The sequence below is a fragment of the Sesamum indicum genome, linkage group LG15 (genome assembly GCF_000512975.1).
Source record: "Sesamum indicum cultivar Zhongzhi No. 13 linkage group LG15, S_indicum_v1.0, whole genome shotgun sequence".
Taxonomy (NCBI): Eukaryota; Viridiplantae; Streptophyta; class Magnoliopsida; order Lamiales; family Pedaliaceae; genus Sesamum; species Sesamum indicum.
Window position 1 is genome coordinate 4,136,356 of NC_026159.1, and position 24,779 is coordinate 4,161,134.

Genomic DNA, 24,779 nt, shown 5'->3' on the forward strand with positions numbered 1-24,779 from the left:
GCCGGTTATGTTGTCACGCTCATTGACTTTGAAGAAGAAAGTAGATGTTCACAGAGTTTATACGCTTCGAGAAGCTTTTATGCTGTTTGATTTTGAGGATGAGAGTATTGAGGACTTAAAGCATTTGTTGATTCGCTGTGTGATTTCTCCTCTGTATTTGAAAACAGAGGAGGGTAGGAAATTCATCGCGTTTATGTTTGGTTTCAGTGTGCAGCTCATGAAGGAAATTTGGGCGATGATAAAATCACAAGTACCATTTGGGCGTAAATCAATGTTGGAGGCCTATGGTGAAATTATTTTTAGAGCATGGAAGGTGGTGGAGGGGGAATGCAAGTGTGAGATTGAGAATGGGTTTCTGCAGGGGTTGGTGGAGGGAGCTATATACGCCAGCTCGGTGACACTAGCAGCATCAATTAGAAGGATTTTAGGGTGTTTTGTTAATAACCGGACAACAGATGGAGTAGAGAAACTTATTTTCTGTCTTGCAGAGCCGATAATTTTTCGGTCACTTCAGGTACTATGCTCTGTTTTTGTGATCTTGTTGAAGACAGAAGTTGAATATACTAATTGTTCATAGCAAGAAATCTTGTGCTTTGATGAATTGTGGAGTATCACTCTGCAGCGTTAATATTATAAATTTGAATCTTTAATTTTGTTTGTTCTGCAGGTTGCAAACTCAAATGTCCGACAAAACGCATTGCACTTACTTCTAGACCTGTTTCCTTTAGAGGATCCTGATGCGACTAAGGAGGCTAAAGATACGCTCCTGGAAAAGCAATTCTTTCTGTTAGATAAACTACTCATGGATGAGTGCCCAGACGTGAGAGCTGTAGCAGTAGAAGGCAGCTGTCGAACTCTTTATCTGTTTTGGGAAGTTATTCCTTCACCAATCATTACAAAGATTATTACCAGAATTTTTGATGACATGGCTCATGATGCTTGCACAGAGATCAGACTTTCCACAGTGAATGGTATTATATATTTGCTCGGCAATCCTCAATCTCATGAGGTCCTTAAAGTGCTCTTGCCTAGATTGGGCAATCTCATTATGGATTCTGCATTGGCAGTACGGGCTGCTGTCGCTGATCTCCTTCTACTCTTGAATGACATTCGAAATTTTCACTTCCATAAGGTACAGATTGGACCTGTACATTGAACTCTATCATTTCGGCCCTGTTTATGATCTTCATTTTTAATTTACTTGATTGTTTGCTCCTTCAGGTAGTGTCCATAGATGTATTGGTTTCGACACTTGCGAATGACCAACCGCTTGTTGCAAGGAAAATCACCAAACTTCTTATACCATCTTACTTTCCTTCCAAAGTTATGGAGGAAGAAGCATGTAAGCGCATGATCACTCTTATTAAAAGGTCTCCTACAGCGGGAGCAAGATTTTGTGAGTTTGCAGCATTGGAAGGAGCATCTCTCAGATCTCTTATGAAACTTTTTAAAGTTCTTACTGATTTGATTATGTCTTCCGTTAAGCTTGATGAAGAGACTGTTGAGGGTTTACTTGTTGCTGCTTCTCACCTTTGTACTAATCTTGCAAAGGATGCTTCTTTCCAGCCAGCTCTCAGAGAAGAGTTGTCTGCTGAAAAGCTGAAGACCCTTTTTACAGTTGCTTCTACTTCACGTGCTCAATCTTCTATCTGCAACATTATCTCAACCATGTCTCTGGATGCTGTAGGTGACCTTTTTGAAGATTGCATGGGCTTGATTAATAGATTCGGCGGTTTATCAGATATTATTGAAAGGCAAGCTGAAGTGAGGTCTGCCCACAAGATGATACTGTCATGTGGTTGGTTTGATGACATGTTTGGAGTTCTGGTTGGGTGCTTGCAAAAAGCTGCCTCTGGATGTCATGCAAAATTTGGTATAGAATTAGGAAAAAAAAATGTTGGCTCAGCAATAAGAAGAACTAAAACTTCAATAAAAGTATCATCAAAGTCAAAGCACTGCAATAGCCAAAGGTCATCTAACATTGACAAAAATAGGTTTACGGAAGATTATGCAAGTGCTGTTGGAGTATCATGGCAAATAAAGGACTTACTTCTGCATGAAAATACAAGGAAAGCTATGTTAGGTTCTAGACATTTAGAAAGTGCATACTCAGCGTTGAAGGTCATTTCTGAAGCAAGTGTTCTCTATTGCCTGCAGTATGATTATTTGAACACATGGTCTGTTTCTGCTTACACGACTCTTACTCTGCATATGAGTCTTCATAACATCAAGACAGATGTAAGCACAGATTCTACACAGGTGAGCCACATTTCCATCTACTGTCATTTTAACAAAATTGTGAATGCTGTGATTTAACATGCTTAATATGTGGCTGTGCTATTTCAGATGTTATATTCACTTGTTCTATGAAACAATGCACACATCTTACTTGAGGCATTATTATTCAATCAAACAAGGGGAAATTGTTTCATGTTTTTAGATGAAGTAGGATGGTGTAACCCTCATTTTATGAACTATCATACTTATGATATTCTATTAAATGAGAGGTTTAGCTTCCTTACCTTATAGAACTGCTGCTATTAGGAAATCTAATGCATAGCGAAGACAACAGAAAAAAGACTCAAAATTCTAGGAGTAGCAGGTGAGTTATTTGTTTCTGGTGACTGGGTCTAGTTGAAAGTCAGAAATTATTTCTAGCAGAACAAGAAGGGTGATAATGTTACACATTAGGAACCAATTTGTATAGCTTTTTGGAGCATCTTCTTACAACCTTGTGCTAAATTTAAGGGAAATTGGGAATTTGGAGAAGAAAGTGGATGGAACTGGAAAATTTAAGATATACTTTGTTAAGGTCTATATATGAATCTACAGACATCAAAAGGTGACAGTAAAAGAGAATCTTCCATGGTAGAAAGAATAGCTTTGTGCTTATGTTATTTAGCCATGTAACTGGCAAGTGAGAAGTTTGTCATTTATACATTTGGAGGTTCTTGAAACTATACTCGTTGTTGCTAATATGGGTTCACCTGTTACCTATTAGCAGGCATCTATCTCTGACTTGACATTGGACCATCTGCTTCATTGTGCAAATAATGTATTCAGAGCAAACAATAATAAGTCTGACAGCTTACCCTCAGAATCACTAAACAGTACCAATACCAAGATAGCACCTGGATACAGCGCAGATACTGGAGATTGTCAAACTGGTATGTTTTGCTTGATGTGAATGTAAGCTTTGTTTTCCCTGAGAGATGATTATGTTTCAGATTTCAATTAGATGTTACTTTAACTTCTCAGTTTTGGATAACTTTGAAGACAGGCACCAGTTTGACTAAACAACTAAGGATATCAAATATGGTGAAGATGTTAACTGCAGTTCTGAAGTTTGTTGCTGATGCAACTGCTATGGATCTTGTTACTTGCTCTCAAGACAGATGCTTGAATTTTACAACAGCAAATGTGAAGTTCATCATTACAAATTTAAGGGAACATTCCATTGCTCAGTTGCAAATCACTGAAGAAGACCTCAGAGATATATTTATCTGTTTGAAAAGTTCTTTGACATATAGCTCCAAGTTACTTAATATAACGCTTAAAGCTTGTGAAGATTCGTCATGTCAAGCAGGAGCTTACAGTCTTGTAAACGAACTTTTTAATCTCATTGTTTCAGTTGAAGAGTTTCTGGGGTACGGATATGCAGCTCGCCTTGTCACAGTCATTCAGCCATGGATTCCTGATATGATTCTTGCTTTGGGATCTAATTGCTTGGGGAAACAGACTCCAGACAAGGGCGTATGTTCAGATTCATTTGATAATGCTGCGTTCCACCTCCCCCCATGGTTTTATATTTTGGCAAGGGTTGAGCTTTCTGAGCAAAGAGATACAAACTCAGATGACGATACAGAGGGAAATCAGCATGCCAAGGATTTCTCCGCATTCAAGAGACTAATAGAAACAATGTCTATGCTTTTGAAATCAAACAACAAAATACTAGATGCTGTTGGGGCGATTTTCTTAACTGGTTCACTAAGCGCATTAGAAAGCAAGAAATTTGATGTCGTCTTGGGTCTTCTGCATTTTGTCTGTGTAAAGCTTGTCAGGCCTGAAGACACAGAATGGAAGGAACTTAAGCTAATGCTGGCATCTATTGAAGAAATCTACCCTAAATTGGAGCGAGGGGCTGAAGAGCTAGGTAACAATAAGAGTGACAGACAAAAGCTTTACAGTGCTAAGGCACTGCTTGAACCTGTCTGGGCATCTTTTATTTATGACAAAATAAGGCATTCAATGGAGGACGAATAAAATAACCCAGCAATATGGTTGATGGGGAAAAAATGAAAAAAAAATGGTGAGACAAAGAAGTTTATTCTTATTCAAGTTATGACTGCAAATGTTCACAGATTGCTGGTGTCTGTGTGCGATACTAATGCTATAAGTTTCATTGACATCAAAGCAAGGCAAATCGTTTCCTCATTACTATACTTCCATATTTTCAGTTTTCACTGCATCCTGGAAGCAGCAATCTTCGTACTCAATGCATCAGGTATACAAACTCCTATAAACAAACACGACCAAAGCACAAAGTGCATCTGTTACTTTTAAATGTTTTCTGGTCTTCAGTAATATTTAAGAAAATAATATCTATGTAAGAATGTAGATCTATACGGTTTGTGCTTGCTACTTCCTGGCCCTAAAAGATAGGTTTGTATCAAAATTCAAAATCACACCTAGGCATCAATTATTGATATTACTTTCACACAAATAATCTCGGGAACACTATAACACAATCTATGACATAACTTAACAGTATCACATGCCAATGAGCCAATGAGCCAATGAAGTTAAGAATTTCACAAAATCAAATGAAGGATCATTGTGGTTCTCAATGAAGTTAAGGATTCTTGTGCGTGCTAACTATCCATTACTGCTTTCGTGAAAGATCCTTCGTTCGCTCCGTGAAAATTGGAGTGGAAACACAGAAGCTTGCAGTGTATGCCTTTGAAGATGGTGGCAAGATTTGAATCCTCCATCTTTTGTCTGTTTAGGATGACGTGGCAGGAAGTTAGTGCATCCTCGGATGGCAACAACAGGCATTGAGTTTGTAGCAGCTCAAGTTAAGTTTGCACAGGGACATGCTTTTTCAAGGCTACAGCAATTGGCATTCCTAGGAATCCAATAAATATGCAGACAAGCCATTGAAATAGTGTAAGTGGAGTTGTGCTTGCAAATGTTCCGAGGTATTCAATGATGATTATCTGAAAGAAAAAAGTGGAACCAACGACCATCAAAAAGACAGAGTTGTCCAGTATGCCATCCAGCACATCTATTTTCTCCATTTCTCGGGAGTTCACTTCATTGAAAAGCTGCGAAACAACCACAAGTATTCAGCTCAACCACTAAGTAGTCCTGACATCATTAATTGAATAATTCATGAGAGATTGATAACTAAGATATTTACCTGGCAGAAGACGAACGTATTGAAAATAATCGTGTTAAGGACCAAGTCAGAGTTGGGGCAGCCATGAAGTCTGAAAAATGATTTTCCATATGCCTGAAGGAACAATATGACTATGAACTGAAACAGGGATTGTCCTAAGATATTCCTCCACATGACAGCACTGATGAAGTTCCCTTTCCTCCCAACAGGAGATCTCTTCATCAGTTCATCAGTTGGAGGCTCTGTTGCTAGGGCAAGTGCACCAAGTGTGTCCATAATCATATTGACCCACAGAAGTTGGACAGCAGTAAGAGGAGCACTTCCTGAAAGCACCAGTAATTTGAAACATTATGTGGGGAAGGACATTATAAGTTAGCGACAGAAGCATGTTATTCGATTACCAGTCCTACAAGCTGAATAAAAGTTCACGGTCAATGCAACAACATTAACAGTCAGTTGGAACTGCACAAACTTTTGAATGTTTACATAGACTGAGCGCCCCCATTTGGCCACAGTCACAATAGTGGAGAAGTTGTCGTCTAGAATTATGACATCAGCACTCTCTTTGGCCACCTGAATTCCATCACAAAGAAACTTTCACTAATCAACACGGAAAAATGAGTACTAAGAAGCACATGATATTTTCAGACTTGGTTGATATAAGATTCAATTACGGACAAAATTCAGTCATGTTATACAAATCTAAGACTCACGAATTTACCTCAGTCCCAGAAATGCCCATTGCAAGTCCAATATCTGCTTCATGAAGTGCTGGAGCATCATTGGTTCCATCACCAGTTACAGCCACAACTTCGTCAAATGTAGTTCTCAAGTGCTTTACCAATGTATGCTTGTCCAAAGGAGATGAACGGGCCATCACCTGAAAGAAGCATAAAAAACCATTATATATGGTATGTACAAGTGGCAAGTCGGTTCTGTGCCTGGTTAGCTAAGAGAAAATGGAGAAATAATTGTATACCTGTATCTTCGGGATCAGCTCATTCAATTCCTCCAAAGTCTTGCTGCGAAAAACTGGACCTTCTATAGCTATACCACCATCCGTGAGTATCCCACATTCTCTAGCAATGGCTTTTGCAGTATTAATGTTGTCTCCAGTAACCATCCGGACGGTCACACCAGCCGACTGGCAAAGCGCGACAGACTCCCTGACTCCAGGACGTACCGGATCTTTGATTCCCACGATTCCTATACAGGTGTATCCAGAGGAAGGAATATCATTATCAGCCGAAAACCCGTTTTCAAGCTCCATATAAGCGAGACAAAGGGTCCTAAGCGCTTCACTAGCAAGCTGATCAATGGTTGTATTTAAATGGTTCATAGCTGCTTCCTCGAGGGGAACAACTTCACCGTCTGAATTGATCACTTTATCACACGCAGCCAAGACTATCTCGGAAGCACCTTTGGTATGAGCTCTTACGCCTCCTCCCGGAAGCTCCAAAACCACGCCCATTCGCTTCTTTGTGGAGTTAAATGGCTCGATTTTCAGTACTTTACATGATTGTCTTTCTGCCTGAAAATCCCCACCGAGTAGCAGACCAAACTCCAAAATAGCTGTCTCAGTTGGGGTTCCTAGAATCTTGTGTTTTCCACGTCTTCTGACCACAACTTCTCCACCCGTGTTGTTGAAAATAGATTGGAGCAGAATCTTAACAACGGACTGTGGGAGTTCAGAGGCCAAAGTAGAAGCATTATCTGGGTTGTTCAAATCTTTCACTTTCATGCAAATGCATGACTTCACCACAGTCATGCGGTTGGTTGTTAAAGTCCCGGTTTTGTCACTACATATGTTTGTGGCTGATCCCATGGTCTCACAAGCAGCCAAGTGGCGAACAAGGGCTTTATCATTCATCATCTTTTTCATGGCAAATGCAAGACTTAATGTCACGGCTAGAGGAAGCCCCTCAGGAACAGCAACAACAACAATTGTGACAGCAATGGCAAAGTATTCTAGTAATTCTAAAGCATCATCACCAGTCCATTTGGTGGTTGTTCCCTGTTGCCATTTGCGAGTAATTATTTTCTGAACTAAGACAGCAAAAGTCACTACAGCGAAGAAGAGGCCGATCTTTCCGATGATTGTAGCCACTCCATTCAGTTTCACTTGCAGAGGGGTTTCATCATCCCCTCCTTCACTCAGTGTTGCCATTAGTTTACCCCATTGAGTTCTCATGCCAACAGTGGTAACCAGCATCTTGCAAGAGCCATCTTGGACCTTAGTTCCAGAGAGTAGAAAGGGATTTTCAGCAGTGATCATCACTGGCTCACTTTCTCCAGTTAAACTAGATTCATCAATCAAAACAGAGAACCCTGAAAGAAAAAGACCATCTGCTGGGACTTGATCGCCTATAGAAAGATGTACGATATCACCAGGCAGCAGATGATACATAGACATCTTTTTCCGGTAACCATTCCTCGTAACCTGAATAGAAATTTTCTTCTTCTCTTTGTCCAAATCCCGGAATTGTAAGGATTGGCGATAATCGCTTGTTGCTGTGACTAAAACTACCAGCAAGATACTGGCAACAATTCCAAGTCCATCATGAGCTCCCTTAGGCCATCCTTCAGTTGGTATACCAACAATCAGAGAGACAATTGCACAAGCACCAAGAATCATGAGAGTCATATCGTGAAGGGCTTCCCAAACAAACGTCCAAAAACTCTGCGGTTCACTTTCTTGGAATTTATTGATCCCATATATCCCACGTCTGCGGTTAAGGGCTTCACTGTCGGTTGATAGGCCATCAGAGCAGTTTGCGACGAGCTTGTCTGCAATACCCGAGACCCCTCCATGAAACTTTAGCTTTTTCAGATCATGACCTTCGACTATGGATTCTAATTCATCTGCACAAATCTGAAAACCAGCAGCTTGAACTTCCTCTGGCACGGTGTAATCATTTAGTTGCATGCCTGCAATGAATTGGCACCAGGAGTTATTCCAAGTTTCTACATAAAGGGTTGGACAAGCGAAAGCAAGAGAGTGCATAAAGTATCACACCTTGTATGAACTGAAATGCAGCCTTTGAAACAAGGACGGCAATTCTCAACTTCTCCTGAAAAATGCAAGATACAATACAATCAGCCGCATCTTGAGATTGGTTCTCATCAAGACTATTCCCATAATGAATGTTCGATCTCATTGTTTAAACCATGGTTCAACCGTGAGAAATTTGAGGAAAGTCCAACAGGCAGAGCAGGTCTAAGAGGGGAATCTTACAGCCAAGAGACATCTGAATAAGAAACAGAAATCACATCTTCTTCTTCTTTACGTTTTTGCATAGTTCTTCATCATAGACATTTTCAATATCAATATTTTCAACACAAATCTCTCATCAATCAAGATATCTTGCTGCAAAATTCCTTCCTAACCATTTAGGTGACATCTAATGCATAATATGCCATACAAAATGGATATATAGTCACAGACAAGAAAAATCAAAGAATGAATGCTTCATTTCAGACACTTCATATTTTGAAACAACCACGCGCGCACACACACACAGAGTATAAGCAGGGGACAACCTGATTAGTTTTGCGCATGGCAGCCGCCTCGTAACGCTTGGTCAGATTGGCTGTGAATCTGAAGCGGCGCTTGGGGTTCTTCACCACCCCACATAGCTCCCTCCACCGCTGCAACGCCTCCTCCGACGTATGCTTGGCCTTCACATCCCATTTATCACTCAAGAAACTCTCCATTTTGTCCGCCAACCCCGATCACACACCCCTCGATATCTATATTACTATACTGAAAAACTCAGAGTTATCTGTCCCTTGAGATCACCGGTTTCAAGCCATTACAGCAGCAGCCCGGAAAGGGGCAAAGAGTAGAGTCATTTCTGAACTCATCTGATCCGAAGATTTTGGTGGAGAAATTGTTGCAAAAAGAGAAAGCGTTGTGATGGAAGATAAAAAAGTAACGGAACAGTGAGCCTTTCACTTGGTTGTCCTAACCTCCTTCTTTCGTGGGAAGTTTGAACGCAGAGTGCGGGGCCGGGTGGTGTTTGATGTTCTCTCCCCTCTTCTTCATTTCATCCTTCCTATTATACTCTACTTACCAAAAATACAGACAGATGTCCACATAATATTGTATTACAACTTTTTCTTTCTTCGCAATTCCCTCTATTTTCCATGTGCAATTTAATTATCCTTTTTAACTTCTTAATTTTCAATATCTTCAGTCCTTAATATCATCATTTTTATATGATTACAAGAATTTCTTGTTTTTATTTTTAACAGTAGAAAATGTGTTTTTCAATCTTGCACATTTTGAGAATATATTTGAATTGGTCCAACTTGTGTTGTTTTATTGAATAGTGGTGTTAGATTAACATTTTTATTATTTGGTTAAAATGATAATTTTATTTTTTATTATGATAATTACAATAAACTCTCACTAGGTTCGATACAATTACGAATATCTTCTTATTATTTTGAAAAATTATAAATACTTTCTATATTTGATGAAATTACATAAATTTTATATGGAAGCATGAAATTATCAACTTTGTCGTTCCTGTATATTTGTTTTTTAAAGAAACAAAAAAAATAATATAATTCTAAAACTTAACTAAAATGATAATAATTCATAAGGGTTTTTTTTATTAGTTCACCACAATAAATAGATGAATACTTAATAGAGACTAACAAATTAAGTTAGCTTTTTTACAATATTTAAAATTAGAAAGATATTGATAATTTTTTAAACAATTATGAGTATTTATAATTATGCTAAACATCAAATGGAGCTTGTGAATAAATTATTAACTGTGCGATTATGATGATCCGTTACAAACAAATGAAAATTATTAACTAAATTTAGAGTTTTCACTAATCCATGTCTTATTTTTGTAATTAATTTAGCATATATAATAATATCAAATAAATTAATATAAATTTAATTTTGTTTCTTTAACTGAACAAGGAATCATAATTTAATCCTATTTATCAAAATAATTTAAAAAATTATATTATCTCAGTTGAAATAATCATAATTTAATATTTTTAGGAGTAACACTACAAAATATAAAGTAGATAAACTTTAGAAGTTTTATTTTAATTAAAGTTTGGTAACTAATTAAGAAAAAACCCATAATTTTGAAATAAAAGGAGAATATTTTAATTTTAAAATTTTGAAAGAGTAGGTATGTGGACAAAACCAACTGATTAATTTAAAATTAATTTTCTAATATTATTATAACCTTTTAAAAAAGGAATCTGATACCAAGTTAGCAAATAAATATAGAGTGCCTTTTCCACGACATACATCTAATCTATATTGACCTGCCTGTGATAGAGTGACCATAACAGTAGCCCCATCACCATCAGATCCCAAAGGCCCAATCCATCATAAAATCTCTCCGTCACATTTGAATCGACGGTCCAAACAATCTCCTGAATATCACAAGTCAATTGCAAAATATTCCCCTAAAGGTGGTCTTCACTGTTCACTGTTCACCACGAAAAAGGCAATTTCTTCATTTTCAATTTTCTCTCCCTCTCTCTCTCTCTTTTCCATTTTCTCTTCGCAGATTTTCTCGATTCGCCCTCACTTCTCAGACAACTCTCTTTGAATTTGAAAAAAAAATCGAAAAATAACATGAGCAAGGGACCAGGACTGTTCTCAGATATTGGCAAGAAAGCCAAAGGTAGGTTATTTTTGGATCCAGCATTTGAATTTTTTGGTTCAGTTTTAATTTAACTGAGATTTATGGTTATGTTTAATTTTGATTTGTAGATCTGCTGACCAAGGACTATCTTTCTGATCACAAATTTTCTGTCTCCACCTACAGTGAATCTGGAGTGGTAAGACTTCTTCTTTTTTTAATTATTTTTGTAATATATACGAGTGTAATATGTTCTTGTATTTGTACCAGCGTTTCGTATGAGTATATCATGTCGTGTCTCATAATATGTTGTGTAGTGAGGTCGAATTTTTCAGTAGAGCATGTGCTCAAAGTGAAGTCTAAACGAGTTGAGAAATAAGATTGGGATTCATAATAACCGGATTTAGCAGATTGCGTTTAGGCATTTCTCTATTTTGCTTTTATTCCTGGCCGACCAAGGACTTCGTTTTTAAGCTTCAAGGAGTGCCCTCTTCATTTTTTTCCCCGGGTAATTGCAAAGATAACATTGGAATTTGATTTTGGGAGTTTGTTTTTTCATCTATATTGCTCTCTGATACTTTTCTCTGCCCTGTTTTGGTCATCATCTCGAACAGATATTGCAATATTTATTTTGTTTAGTGAAAGGTTTAACTTGCAATCTCCAAGGTTTAGTGTGTGAACAGGGACTAGGTTTGCAGATTTGCATACTTTATAGTCTTTAACATAATGTCTTCAGAACATCCATGACCACCTCTCTGGTGGGTTGAGGCTAGGAGAGGGCATAAAGTTTAAGGCTCTGCGCGGAAGCATTTTGGGTTGTTTTAGGGGGAAATGAGGGATGAGTTTTTGGGGTTTGTACTTGGGAAATGTGGGAAGAATGAAATTTTGTTTGGTGTAGTAACTGTAGTTTGTGGAAATGGTTAATGTGATGTATTGTTGGAGCAAATTTGCTTTATAGTTTGTACTGTAGATCTCTTTTTCATGAAAGTTTTATCTTGTTCTTGGTGTCACATGAAATATACTTGGGTAATGATTGAAAAAAATATTTTCATAGTAAGGTAATGATTGAAAGATACAAACTTTTCTTTTAATTTTCAATTACTGGGAATTCTCAAAATATTTTGGTAAAGGGGATTTGTTTTTGGATAATGAAAATGTGTGCCCCTAAAATTTAAGTATTGAAATCGACATTGCGTAATATGCAAAATTCTAAGATTTATGGACTTTGAGGAGCTAAGCATGTAGACTAATTCTTGTTAGATTGTAGGATGCCTTCAAAGCAACAAACTTAACAATAGTTGCTTGAATCCAGATAAGCTGGTGCAATTACCCAATATCACTTGCTACCTTGTTTACAAGCCCAATAAGTAATTCAGAAAATTATATTCTAATCATGTAGAAGATCTGTTTTAGCTGCATTAACTTATTTGTGAGTTTTTTTAAGAAGAATTTTAAATGATAACTTCAATTCCATTCACACCGTTTGATTTGGAAATTGGCAATCTTCATTTAGTTTGCCTTTATATCCATTATCAATTAGAAACTTTGCATTACATGAAGTTTGTGATCTTTATGTCAAGTAACTTAAAGATGCTAGACCTTAATTTTTTGGCAGGCAACATGCCACCTCGCATTTTTACTTATTAGTTGTGGTAATCCTCATGTTATTTTATTATGGAGTTTGGGGTTTTCTCATCTGCAATAATGTCTGTTATTCTTTTGAACAGTTTACTTTTTAAACCATGTCTATTGGTGAAATAGGAAACACAACTGGGCCAATTATATGTTATCTTAATATTTGGGCCATGATGCTACTAATAGCATATTTTCCAGATTTTTCTTACATCTCATACTTGAGCCGGGTGACTTGCATGATGTGCATGCTGATATAATAGCATGTCAAGGTAATTAGGTTTTCATAGTAAGAACTTCAGTGCCTGGACTTTAGTGAAGCTCTGCTCAATTATCATCCTAGCGATATATATGCATTGTGATTCTTAGCTAACTGTGCTTTTTCACTAATGTCCTTTTAGATGTCTGAATCGAGTTATTTGTATTCCAACCCAGAGATGAAGTGTGAATTCTCTATCTAATAGTTTTGAACTCACAGAATAACTTATCATCCTTATTCTGATTGCTCAGTTTCATCAAATTATTATGGTGGTTTATTTTGCTTCACATTGTCATTTTCTCGTCATTTGACCTTCGCGGAAATTGTATGACAGTGTAACTTCCAAATTTTATACTTATGTACCCTAAATGTAGGCCCTCACAACAACCACGGTGAAAAAAGGAGGCTACTCTTCTGGAGATGTGGCCGTTCAGTATGTATACAAGAATACTTCTGCTGATCTAAAAATTGACACAGAATCAAACGTAAGATGTTCAAACTTCTATCACAACTGAACATGCCTTTTCCATTGTTACTTATCTGATCCCTCTTCTTTTTGCAGATATCAGCAACTCTAACTGTTGCCAATATTGTCCCCTCATCAAAGACCATTGCAACCCTGAAATATCCCAATTATGAATCTGGCAAGGTGTCTGTAGCCCCTTTTCCTGCAACTACTTGAACTACAGTAGCTCTTCTTTCACTAAAATGTTTTGTGTTTGCTTATGCAGCTGGAAGTTCAATACTTCCACCCTCATGCATCCCTCACTGCGGCCGTTGGTCTGAACAATGCTCCTCCACTTGATTTTTCAGTCACGCTTGGCACTCCCACGTTTGCTTTGGGTGCAGAAGCAGGTTATGAGACAACTTCTGGAAAATTAACGAAATACACTGCTGGCATCACTGTGACAAAACCAGATGCATGTGCTTCAGTGATTCTGTAAGTCCTGTCATTACCTATGTTGATGACTCTAAATTTTAAAAGAGACAGGCGTGACCGATTTTCTTTTTTAGTTTGTACTCTTGCCCTAATTGATGAGGGGAAATTCGGTTTCTTGTTGTTTTCCTTGTAGGGGTGATAAAGGGGACACACTAAAGGTATCATACATACACTTCATGGACCAGTTGAAGAGGACTGCGACTGTGGGAGAGATCACCCGAAGATTCTCCACAAACCAGAATACATTCACGGTGGGAGGATCTTATGCCATTGACAACCTGACACTTGTGAAACTGAAGCTTAATAACCATGGCACGCTAGGGGCTGTTTTGCAGCATGAGGTCATTCAAAAGTCACTTGTGACCATATCCAGTGAGTTTGACACCAAGGCCCTGGATCGGACACCCAAATTTGGTGTCTCCCTGGCTCTGAAGCCTTGACAGTACCTTGCTGAAGTATATTGCAGTTCAACTCCAGTTCTTGTGTTATTTTGAGGTTGCAATGGAAGGAAACCAATAAGTAGTTACAGAAATACACTGTTTACAAACCCCGGAGATTGACATCTTTTGCAATGATGCCTGGGGAAACATACTGATATTTTCTCATTTTTTCAAGTGCCTACTTTGCTTTCCTGTTCTGAGGCTTTTTGACACAGACCGAGTATTCTTTGGAGTTCTGTGGTGATAATGAACTCTATGTTTTTGCAGCTTCCGTTTACACTACAAGAGCAAAAGATTGGTTTTATGCATCAAACACTCTCGTCCTATACGTGTCTCCCATGTATAGGAGAAAGATGTTTCCAATGTATTTCTATTTTCTTGTTTGAACTTTGGCATTGTCTTTGCAAGAATGACCCTTTTTTTATTTTTGGATAACTAAAACATTCCATTAAAATACATCACTGAAAAATAACAATTGTCGAGTTTCAAGAGTCAATGTTTATAGTGCATGGACTGTAGCATTGGCTAGAATGACCAATTTGTTTCTCACGCAAAAAAATGCAAATATTATGCAGAGAAAGCTTCGGATGCAATGGCCATGCTTGTCCGTCAGAAGTATTCTATCTTTTATTCATCTGGAAAAATAATTTCAAATATATTTTACTACTTTGAAAAGAAATATCACAGCATCACAATTATTATATATATTTTTTTGTCGCACACATTTTACGCATTACAATTATAAATCACTAATTCATTATACTTTTATCTCATATTCAATTATATAACCAAAATGAAAATATTGTCCCACTAACTTTATTCTATTTCATTTTTCCCCCATTGAAATGAGATGAATTCACAACCACAACCAACAGTACAAGACAATAAATTTTACGGTAAATTACATAACCTTTCTTAAAACTTAGCATAATTATGAATATTGTGGACAAAAATTATAATTTTTTTTTTAATTTTTTTTATTGACTGAGTGAATTTTTTTTTTTATAATTTTTCATCCACCCGCATTTTTACAATTTTAATTTTTTTTAAAAAAAATACAATAAGAGTATAATTGATAATTTCATGTTTCCATCTGACAATTATATAATTTCATCAAACATCGAAAAATATTTATAATTTTTCAAATAATGAGAAATTATTTACAATTATACCAAATCTCAAAGTAAGACCGTTGTAATTTATCCTAATTTTTAAGAAAAATCTCATCCCAACAAATTCATTTGATCTTATTTTTCTCACTTAAATGGGAGATGAAATCACAATCACGACCAACAGCACCAGACAATAATTCTCAATCTGCAAGGTTTAAGAAATCGCGAGCTACAGTTCAACTGGAAACTAAACCATGTGACCATTTCCTCCGAACTAAGGAAGATATTCCCTTCTTTTGCTCTTTTCGAACTAAGGAGGATTTTCCTTTCTTTTGCTCTTTTCTTTGTTTTTCCTCCGTAAAGGGAAGGCTGTTTAAGTATTTTCTTCCCCAAAACATATTAAATTTGGCTTAAAATTCTTAACTTCGAATTGATCTGGAAACTGTTACCATGAACTCCAGTCTCCAGTAGAGTTGGCAACCAGCCAGTCAAGGGAGTTTGAATCTCTCCTGGCTTTATATAAATTTCTTTTCCATAAATCCAACGATGGATTGAAAATGTAATAGAAACCAAACTAGATAATGGTCGAGCAGACACCGTTCTTTTACCTATGGACTACCAAGCAGAATATAATAGATATAAATGGGAGGAAAGCGTACCATAGATCATTGGAAAACCACCAAAACATAAAAGATGCAACCAAACTCAGGTTATCAAGGAGTCCAAATAACAGCAACCTCAAGATTGCGTTTGTAGCTAACAGCCTAAAATGGTGGCCTATAACAATTTTTGCATTCTTCCACAATGGCCCCTAGAACGCAAGGAAGGTCACCGTATTAACATCAATGGGCCAGAAGCATGAAACTATACCAGTTGTTGAAACAGAGTTCTTGAGTTTTAGGCACAGAAAATACAGTATCTGAGTGCAACTTTACAACTAGGAGCCGTTTCATCCTCCCCAGTGGGCGGCACTTATCGATCACTCTTATGAGCTCATCCGAACACCCTCTAAGTCCAAAGTTGGTACCTGACCAAGTGGTTTTTAATAATGGTAGTTCAATCGGACACGCCAAATTAAAATAGTGTGGAACATTGAGTTCCATTAATCTAAGATAAATCATCAAGTTGGGAGAAGTAACGAGATTAGGTGACCCAAGACAGTAAAAACACACAAATACGTATTTTAGCAATATATAAGATATTCTTGGACCTTTTTATCATTCAATAAATATAAGAGTGGACCCAAAGGGATTGAACAACAATTGAACTACTATGGGCGAAAGCTTAGAGCAAATACAGATTTAGAAAATGCTAGGTGACTGCAATGCCAAATGGAGAGCTAAAACAATGCTCATAAGTCCCCAATGACAGAAACCATAGAGAATTATCACAGAAAACAAACAGCACAAACTCATCAAACATGCCATACACAATTGTCTCCAGGTAATGGAGATACATCCGATTTCTGCAGAGATAAAGATAGCAAAGAGAACACCATCAGAAAGGGGTCTCATTGTTCACTTACATGCCAATATACTTCTAGGGATCAAATCAAACGTTTGACAAACATTAATTTCAGGCGCCACAGCTTCATAAGTTAACAAATAGATGGTTCATTACATCTCATGAACCACATGCATAGAACATCCGTAACTTACTACGGCAGGTAATCACAGAACACAGAAGTCAGGAGATGCCAGAGTGCAATTAATACAAGCATCAAACGTCAAGAGATTAAAGATGCAATAATTTCAGTGAAGTGCAACCAGAGAAGTGACCGACACCACCAAAGAGAAACACATAACAGATATAAAGAATTATATGCCTGCAACAATCAGTTCACCAAAAAGAAATCCACATTTTAAACAGATATTTAAGACCATAACTATCAGCATTGCATTGAAATTAAACAAAATCAAAGTACCATCAAGAGCAACATGATATAACATAGTTCTACTCTCTCCTTCTCTCATCAACATTCATTAATAAAAATCCAACGATGATAACCGAACAATAGTACCAAAACAACCTCAATTAATTGAACCATCAATCGATGGTCTGCATAATGTCCTCAGCGGTAAACTTGGTCCCCTTGTCCTTGTCAGCGGCGGCCCGTCCTTTCGCCTTGCGGTCAAGAAGCGACTTCCGGTCCTTGTCAAGGCGGAGCTTGGTGATAACTACTTTGGAGGGGTGAATACCGACGTTGACGGTGGATCCATTAACCTTCTCACGAGTGATCCGCTCGATATGGATGACCCATTTCTTACGGTAGACCTGTACCACCTTACCTTCACGGCCTTTGTATGTGCCACGAACCACCTGAACCTCATCATCCTTGCGCACAGGCATGGAACGGACGTTGTACTTGGACCGGAGGTCGCCGGAGAGCGGGGCGCTCATCAGGACACGTCGGACGCTAGATGGCGCGGTGAAATGCGCCTTCCGGCTCTTGCGCCGGGAGGAGGAGACGCGTGGATTGTACTTCATTTTCGCCGCCGGGGTGTGGAGGGTGTCGCCGGGTTTCTCTAGAGAGTCTGCGTGGGGAGGCTGCAGCCAGTGGAGGAGTAGAGGGTTAGGGTTTTGTGTTTATATAGTGGGATTACACAATTGTATATTCTTGGGCTGATTTCTCTTATGGGCTTCACCCCTGGCCTTGGAATCCACACTACGGGCTACTCCAAAATGATACAGAACTGGGCCTTCATCTGTTTGGATATATGGGCTTGTAGGAGAGGTGGAGGGGGATTGGGCTTTTCTACAAAAGCGTTTAAGCTATGGGTTGAATTCTGAAGGTAAAACAGTAAACACCAACTCCGACTATACATGAGAATGTAAACAAAGGGTAAATTTATATTAATTTACTTATTCAACCTAATTGCCCAGATTAAATGCTCCCTAAATCTTTACTTGTACATTAGCAATAAGTGAGTAATATATCCCTACAAATTGTGGAATCAGTCTAACAAACTATGATATGTGTTGAACACCTCACATAATAGGTAGAAATTTACATAGTTTGGAGATTTTTCATATTGAAAAATTTTACTAAAATAAGTTGTTGCGAGTTAGAATAAAATGGTCAACAATCAATTACGTATATTACATTGTTTGAATTTATCTCAATCAAAAAATATCATCTTTTTTTCGAATTTATAAACAATAAGTAAGACGTAATATTAAATCAGATTCCACCTGACTGTAAAAGAAAGAAAGAAAATGCAATTATACTAAAAGAATCGATTATTACACATAAATAATAAGACAGCAACTGCTCCATCATGTTCCAAAACTTGCAATTGCAGCATGCCATTGCCAGCTGAATATAAGAGTATTATTTATTGATTCCTCCCAAGAAATAAACTTGCCTATTTATATATTGTTAGAGATGAACACTCCTTGCCCATGTCTTCCTGATATCGCCAGCGCAAAATTCCTTTGTCCACTGCAAAGCTTCGGAGTTCTCACGGATGTTTTGGCAGACAGAAGCGAGAGTTTCAACTTTCAATTGATTTACCTTTCTCTGGCAAAAGAGAAATTTTCTTGACATTAGCATCGACCATATATAGGGTTTACCGGCGTGGAATCCTCCTCATTAATGCATCAGCTATGGACTGAAATGATAAAGAGATTAATTGCAAATTGTCACATTAGTTTGCTGTTGACAGCTCACCCTCCATTTTATATATATATTCTCCTTCAGTTATATTATAATTATTAGTGCGCAATCTGTGTCATACATGGGCCGATTTAATTATGATTAAAATAATATTTTAAAAGTATATGAAAGTCAATCCAGAAAAAAATTATAAATTAAATGAATAATATCAAATTAGCTTTATTTAATTACAATGTATTAATATTAATAAAATTTATAGCAAAATCCAGTTTTATAATTATTAATGTGCGACCCGTGCAATGCATGGGAGAATTTTAATCACGATTAAAATAATATTTCATAAAGTATATGAAAGTCAATCCAGAAAAAAAACTATAAATTAGATGGAAATAGCAAATTAACTTTATTTATTATAATATATTAATATTAATAAAATTGAAAGCAAAATAATTATCAATGTGCGACCCCCCAATAATACAAATTTGATTGAAACAGATTCAATCACACAAGTACGTAATCTATTGAATTTATCCTTTTTTCATAAAAATTGTACAATCTAAACTTTGAGTAATGTCACACACACATGCCAAAATTGGTGATTGCCATTTATTTTCACTAAGATATAAGTTCCAAAAAATAACTTCACTACATGACTGATCAAATGTGTATTTTGTCATAATCATGAATGAATCTACACATCATGTTACTTTCAATATTCTTGTCGCATATGAAATTTTTGGGTCGAGAAGAACTCACATTGTACGTTCAATGTGTGTGAATATATGTGTGTCTGTTTATGAGTCGCTCGTTTGAATGGCAATGTTCGTGAGGTTGGATTGCTATGTACGTTGAACCCCCCACATGGTTATCTAAATACTTTCTCTTCTGGATATGCTACAACGTTATCTGCGTTTTACGCGTGTATTCTTGGTTTTGAATTTGTGTTGAAATCCAGACGTCGTCGGCATTTGCTGTTCTGCTTGCTGCATTGTCTCTGTAAATTAACGGGCGTTTCGTTGTCGAAGTGGAGAAATTTGGGGTGGTTGATTTTTCCTTGTTTAATTCAGTGATTGGAAATTTTGGAATTGAAGAATGACGGCAGTTGGCGATTTCCGTATGTTGAATTTGTCTAAGCTCTCGGATTTGGACTTCTACGAGGTATTACCCGCCAAGTCGACGTTTGCGAAGGCGGAGGTTCTGTATACCGGAGGTAAGAATTTGAGCATGTGCGGTGGTGGCGCGAGATCCAGAGTTTTGGGGCCGGTCAAGGCAATGGAAGCTTCCAGCGGCGATGTTCTGACGAAGTATTCTGGCGGTTTTTCCGGTATGTTATTGTTTTCATCATTGTAGCCCTGTTTTTCCTTTGATTGAATTCATAATTAGTTTGTCCATTTTATGGATTAAAATAGGAAAACATAAGGTTCAGATAACTACCGTTGGGGATTCGTCGAATATTGTCTGGCACAAATCTTCTGTAGAAAAGAGCGACAGGGAGGAGTTGCTTAATCAGACGGGCTGTGTCATTTGGATTACAGGACTCAGTGGTTCAGGTTTGTACAGCAAACCTCACCTGTTAATAGCTGATATTATGTTATGGTTTCAGTCTTGTTATGCTTTCTTGATCGTTCTAACATCTGCATTATGACAAGAGGATAAACCAGTGATGAATACGCTGTTGCAATTTCCTATGTTGTCTTCATGATTATGCACTCAATTAATAAGACAACGATTAGTAGGGTCACTTTATCTGTGGACACAACAGCTACCCTTTGATACCCTGCTGTCAAACTCCCTGTTGGAGTTTGAAGTGGTTCAAATAACCAACAAGAGGGATATACGACACTATCATTACACTGATGATTTATTTACCATCATATAAATTCTTGATGTTTTACTTCAGGAAAGAGCACTTTGGCATGTGCGTTAAGTCATGCATTGCATGCTAGGGGAAAGCTCAGCTACATCCTCGACGGGGATAACTGTAGGCATGGTCTCAACAGTGATCTTAGTTTTAAAGCTGAGGATCGAGCAGAGAACATTAGAAGGATCGGTTGGTTCTTGTCTTGATTGTGGATTGATTTTTCTTTTTTGCAGAACAACTGGTCTAGCCAGTTTAAAGTTTTAACTCCTTTTTCTTTTATAATATATAGGGGAGGTGGCTAAGCTCTTTGCGGATTCTGGAGTAATTTGCATTGCGAGTTTGATATCACCGTATAGGAAGGACCGTGATGCCTGTCGAGCTTTATTGCCTGAAGGAGATTTCATTGAGGTTAATCTCTCTGCCCTGAATCTAAACTCTGTCTGTTTCTTCTTTTTGTGTGAGGAACAGCAAAGTTCTCAAATAGATAATATGCAGGTATATATGGATGTGCCTCTACAATTGTGCGAAACAAGGGATCCAAAGGGATTATACAAGCTCGCACGAGCCGGCAAAATCAAAGGTTAGTCTGCATAATTCATCTGATAAATGAGTTGTAAAATCAGATTCTTCTTTCAAGAAGGTGATTTGTTTTGCGTGTCTTCCACAGGATTCACTGGTGTTGATGATCCGTATGAGCCACCATTGAACTCTGAGGTTGGTAATTCTACTCTTCTATTCACTTGTGGTTTTAAGGTTCTTTAATTTAAAGTTATGATAACCATCTGTAATACCTAAGATGCCCTGTAAGAAGACTGTATGTCTGATCATTTTCCTAGCAACACTTGTATTTTACAATTTGACTTCATAACGCTGTCTTCTTTGCTGTTTCTACATCTAACGCTATCTTCCTTGCCGTTTCTGCATCTCCCAGATAGTACTTTGTCAAAGAGAAAAGACGTGTGATTCTCCCAACGCTTTGGCTGAAATTGTGATTTCATACTTAGAAAGAAAAGGTTACCTGGAGGCCTAAAAATGCAGTTTGCTCTTCTCCGCGACACTTAAGGTGTAAGCTTCCGGGTGCGTGATAAGTAATCCTCTCGTTTCCTTGTGTGGCTTTTTCTGTAAATTAAATCATTTATCTTTATTAATCAGTGAGCTTGTTGTCACATGGAGCTTGCAGTTGATTGATCAATCAACTACCAAGCACCAAGAAATAATTCAGTGCACTTCTGTGAAATGTGCTAATTTAATTGGTGAAAAAACTTTATTTAATCGATGAATCAGGCTGTTGTCGTTAGTTGATATGTGATTATCTTGTACTTTTACTATGTATGTTAAGGTTAATGAATCTGTAGTTTGGCCTCTATTTTGTAATAAAAATTAAAGCAGAGTGCTTATATAATAGCTTTACCATGTTTACTGTGTTGTACTTTTGTATTCCAATTCAGTGTTGTATCTTATATTTCATATCAGTCTCTAAAATGGCAACAGAACACGGCTGCTGCCAATTACAAGCAATTCTATTCTAAAAGAGCAGTAAACCAACAAACCATCCACCTATGTTGCCAGCAAACAGCCATCAAGAACAATCAATGGGCACAATCCTTGATCCGAACTATGCTTTTCTAGTGGTTAAAAGTTTCTAAATCTACCCACGAATTATAGGGCTCAGTAGAGTTTTTCCAATCAGGAAAGTGGATTTCGATAAACTTGGGCCAGAACTTGGTTGTCTGATGTCGAAAACCTACATTCTCAAATTGGAGAATGAGACTGATTATCATGGAAAAAATAACTAACAGGTATAGTGAAAAATATTGATCTCCTAGTAATTCCTTTGGCTTCACTCTTTCACCTAATTGAGATCCACATTGCGGGGAAGGTGTCTGTTATGCAAGTATTTGTCTGTTTGCAATTCCAACTTACAAACGTAATTGAAAGCGCAATTTGCAAGAACGCACCATTATGACAAAGTGACTCAGAGAGACGACAGAGCTCAATGATACTCCTATCCTTTGCCAGGTTTTGCGGGAGAATGGCTGAAGGAAGGAACTGGACTTTGCTCATTGTACAGCTGAATTTAGCCATGAGATGGAATCCCACCATGATGAAAGCAGAAATTAGTAGAGGGCAGGTACAGAGAGATAGGGCAAGAACTAGCTACACACAGGACTCCAGTGCATAACATAAGCAGAATGCTGGCCATATTCAAGTATTCTGTTTATGCCGTTGAGTGCTTATGCCCATTTGTCTGGCTACAGAAGGAAGCCATCTTTCTCCCCTAATCTTTTTCAGCTCTGCTACTCGTTCTTCCTCTCTTTTTGCTGCCACCTTAGCAGCTGCTTCTCTAGCTTCAAGTTTAGCTAATGACTTCTGGCTTGCAGCTCTTGCTGCAGCAATTATATCAGCCCCTTCAACAGCAGCAGATTGAAGTTTCTTCCTGAACTACAAAAGTTTCATGAAACATTACTTAGGCTCATCAAGAGGTCAAAACACAGAAGAAAGTTGAGGAGTCAGATAAATTCAGAGATAAGAGCACCTTTTTTGATTTTTCATCTAGCTCTTCACCTGGAACAAGTTTTGGTTTCTTTTTCGGCCCATGAAGCTCAACTGGTAACAGAAGTATAACTTTTATTATCAAACAGAAGTTAACAATAACTGGAACAAAATTTGAATCCTAACGGGAAAGCAAACAAATATTCCACTCTAAAGACCACATCTTAAGGTGCAAGTTGAGCAAGAGAGAAGATACTTAAACATTCGCCCAGTGAGGTTCTTATTGAAATTTATGCGGAAAGAAGGCTGCAGGGCTTATAATAAGTTGACATCTCCACACCTATGTGATCAAACACTATCCCAGGCGAGGCGTCTTTGAAAAGTCGAACTCCAGCATCATTCTCTGCAGGATCTTTCTCCAGAACAGGAGTTGTATTTGTGACCACTTCAATAGTCTTGTCTAATAAATCGTCCAATAACTTTAGTGCCTGTCTTCGACAAGTTAATACACAAATGGTCACCAACAGCATGTCACTTACTGGTGAGAGTGATGCAGTTTACAGTGTGCAGTGATTGCATTTTTTCTTCCGTCGTGACAAATTAGTGATACAGTTTGCAATCATTGAGATATATGGGTATAGAAAAACTTCAGAATATACCGGATCAAAAATCAAACACATAAACAAACATCATCAATTTGAAAAATGCAACTTCAGCATAATCATATGACTGGTCAGTGATTCTTGCCACAGAGTGCCAGTTTAAGAGGTATATCGAACTCTTTTTAGTGATTGAAATCAGAATGAAGCAACAATGGGGTTTATAAATTAACAATTGTTTCTTTCCATTTCGCCGAGATTTGGAAAGAAGAGACACCTTGATTTGGTAATGCTTGATACTTTGAGGTTTGGGATTTTCTTCTTCGTCTTCAAGGATTGCACGGCCGCTGGAAGACGACGGAAAGCCGTTGGAGTCGCGCTTACTAAAGGTGGCGGCGGCCGTCACGGAATCTATGGCGGCCCTCCACTCAGCGTCCCCGTCTTCCTCTCCACTACTGCTGCTGCTCCCACTACGGCCCATTCCCGGGCTGAGTAGTCGTAGTGCTTAGCTTCGTATTAGACAGCGCCACCACATGAGCAATTGCACATTATAGCATTTCCGGCCAACCGCAAATTGAGGTTTTCTTTTCAACTTTAGAAAATTTCACTTGTGCCCCAAGAAGGCGCGGGGGCCGTCCCGGAATCTATGGCGGCCCTCCACTCAGCGTCCCCGTCTTCCTCTCCACTACTGCTGCTGCTCCCACTACGGCCCATTCCCGGGCTGAGTAGTCGTAGTGCTTAGCTTCGTATTAGACAGCGCCACCACATGAGCAATTGCACATTATAGCATTTCCGGCCAACCGCAAAT

At 38.0% G+C, this 24,779-nt stretch overlaps 6 protein-coding genes across 7 annotated transcripts in view; 3 read left to right on the forward strand and 3 right to left on the reverse strand.

Annotated features, from left to right (window-relative positions):
- Nucleotides 1-5,007, forward strand: part of LOC105177814 — a gene marked incomplete in the record, with an annotated part of 5,885 nt that extends 878 nt beyond the window's left edge. The window contains 5 exon segments of the mRNA XM_011101067.2: nt 1-514; nt 668-1,132; nt 1,222-2,259; nt 3,005-3,167; nt 3,281-5,007. Of these exon segments, the coding sequence (XP_011099369.1) occupies nt 1-514; nt 668-1,132; nt 1,222-2,259; nt 3,005-3,167; nt 3,281-4,263 (3,163 nt within the window).
- On the reverse strand, nt 4,490-9,437 carry LOC105177815 (calcium-transporting ATPase 2, plasma membrane-type). The gene is made up of 7 exons (XM_011101068.2): nt 8,939-9,437; nt 8,415-8,469; nt 6,378-8,326; nt 6,120-6,278; nt 5,800-5,971; nt 5,420-5,721; nt 4,490-5,324 (listed from the first exon to the last, which is right to left on the reverse strand). Exons 1-7 carry the CDS (start codon nt 9,110-9,112, stop codon nt 5,076-5,078), a joined length of 3,060 nt encoding a protein of 1,019 aa, XP_011099370.1. The 5' UTR covers nt 9,113-9,437; the 3' UTR covers nt 4,490-5,075.
- Nucleotides 10,851-14,603, forward strand: LOC105177816 (mitochondrial outer membrane protein porin 2). The gene is made up of 6 exons (XM_011101069.2): nt 10,851-11,061; nt 11,151-11,218; nt 13,285-13,395; nt 13,473-13,559; nt 13,642-13,850; nt 13,984-14,603. The coding sequence occupies exons 1-6, from the start codon at nt 11,013-11,015 to the stop codon at nt 14,288-14,290; spliced, it is 831 nt and encodes a 276-aa protein (XP_011099371.1). The 5' UTR covers nt 10,851-11,012; the 3' UTR covers nt 14,291-14,603.
- Nucleotides 16,075-17,975, reverse strand: LOC105177817 (60S ribosomal protein L26-1). Its single transcript, XM_011101071.2, has 2 exons — nt 17,432-17,975; nt 16,075-16,429 (listed from the first exon to the last, which is right to left on the reverse strand). Exon 1 carries the CDS (start codon nt 17,887-17,889, stop codon nt 17,449-17,451), a length of 441 nt encoding a protein of 146 aa, XP_011099373.1. The 5' UTR covers nt 17,890-17,975; the 3' UTR covers nt 16,075-16,429; nt 17,432-17,448.
- LOC105177818 (adenylyl-sulfate kinase 3) lies at nt 19,675-22,298 on the forward strand. Its single transcript, XM_011101072.2, has 7 exons — nt 19,675-20,342; nt 20,428-20,568; nt 20,919-21,068; nt 21,169-21,287; nt 21,375-21,459; nt 21,547-21,593; nt 21,811-22,298. Exons 1-7 carry the CDS (start codon nt 20,111-20,113, stop codon nt 21,907-21,909), a joined length of 873 nt encoding a protein of 290 aa, XP_011099374.1. The 5' UTR covers nt 19,675-20,110; the 3' UTR covers nt 21,910-22,298.
- LOC105177819 lies at nt 22,449-24,779 on the reverse strand. Of its 2 annotated transcripts, XM_011101074.2 has the most exons (5): nt 24,616-24,779; nt 24,249-24,382; nt 23,713-23,860; nt 23,416-23,486; nt 22,449-23,321 (listed from the first exon to the last, which is right to left on the reverse strand). In XM_011101074.2, the coding sequence occupies exons 1-5, from the start codon at nt 24,683-24,685 to the stop codon at nt 23,085-23,087; spliced, it is 660 nt and encodes a 219-aa protein (XP_011099376.1). In that variant the 5' UTR covers nt 24,686-24,779; the 3' UTR covers nt 22,449-23,084. The 2 variants fall into 2 exon arrangements, with proteins under 2 accessions (XP_011099376.1, XP_011099375.1); XM_011101073.2 differs by lacking the exon at nt 24,616-24,779 and having other exon boundaries at nt 24,249-24,541.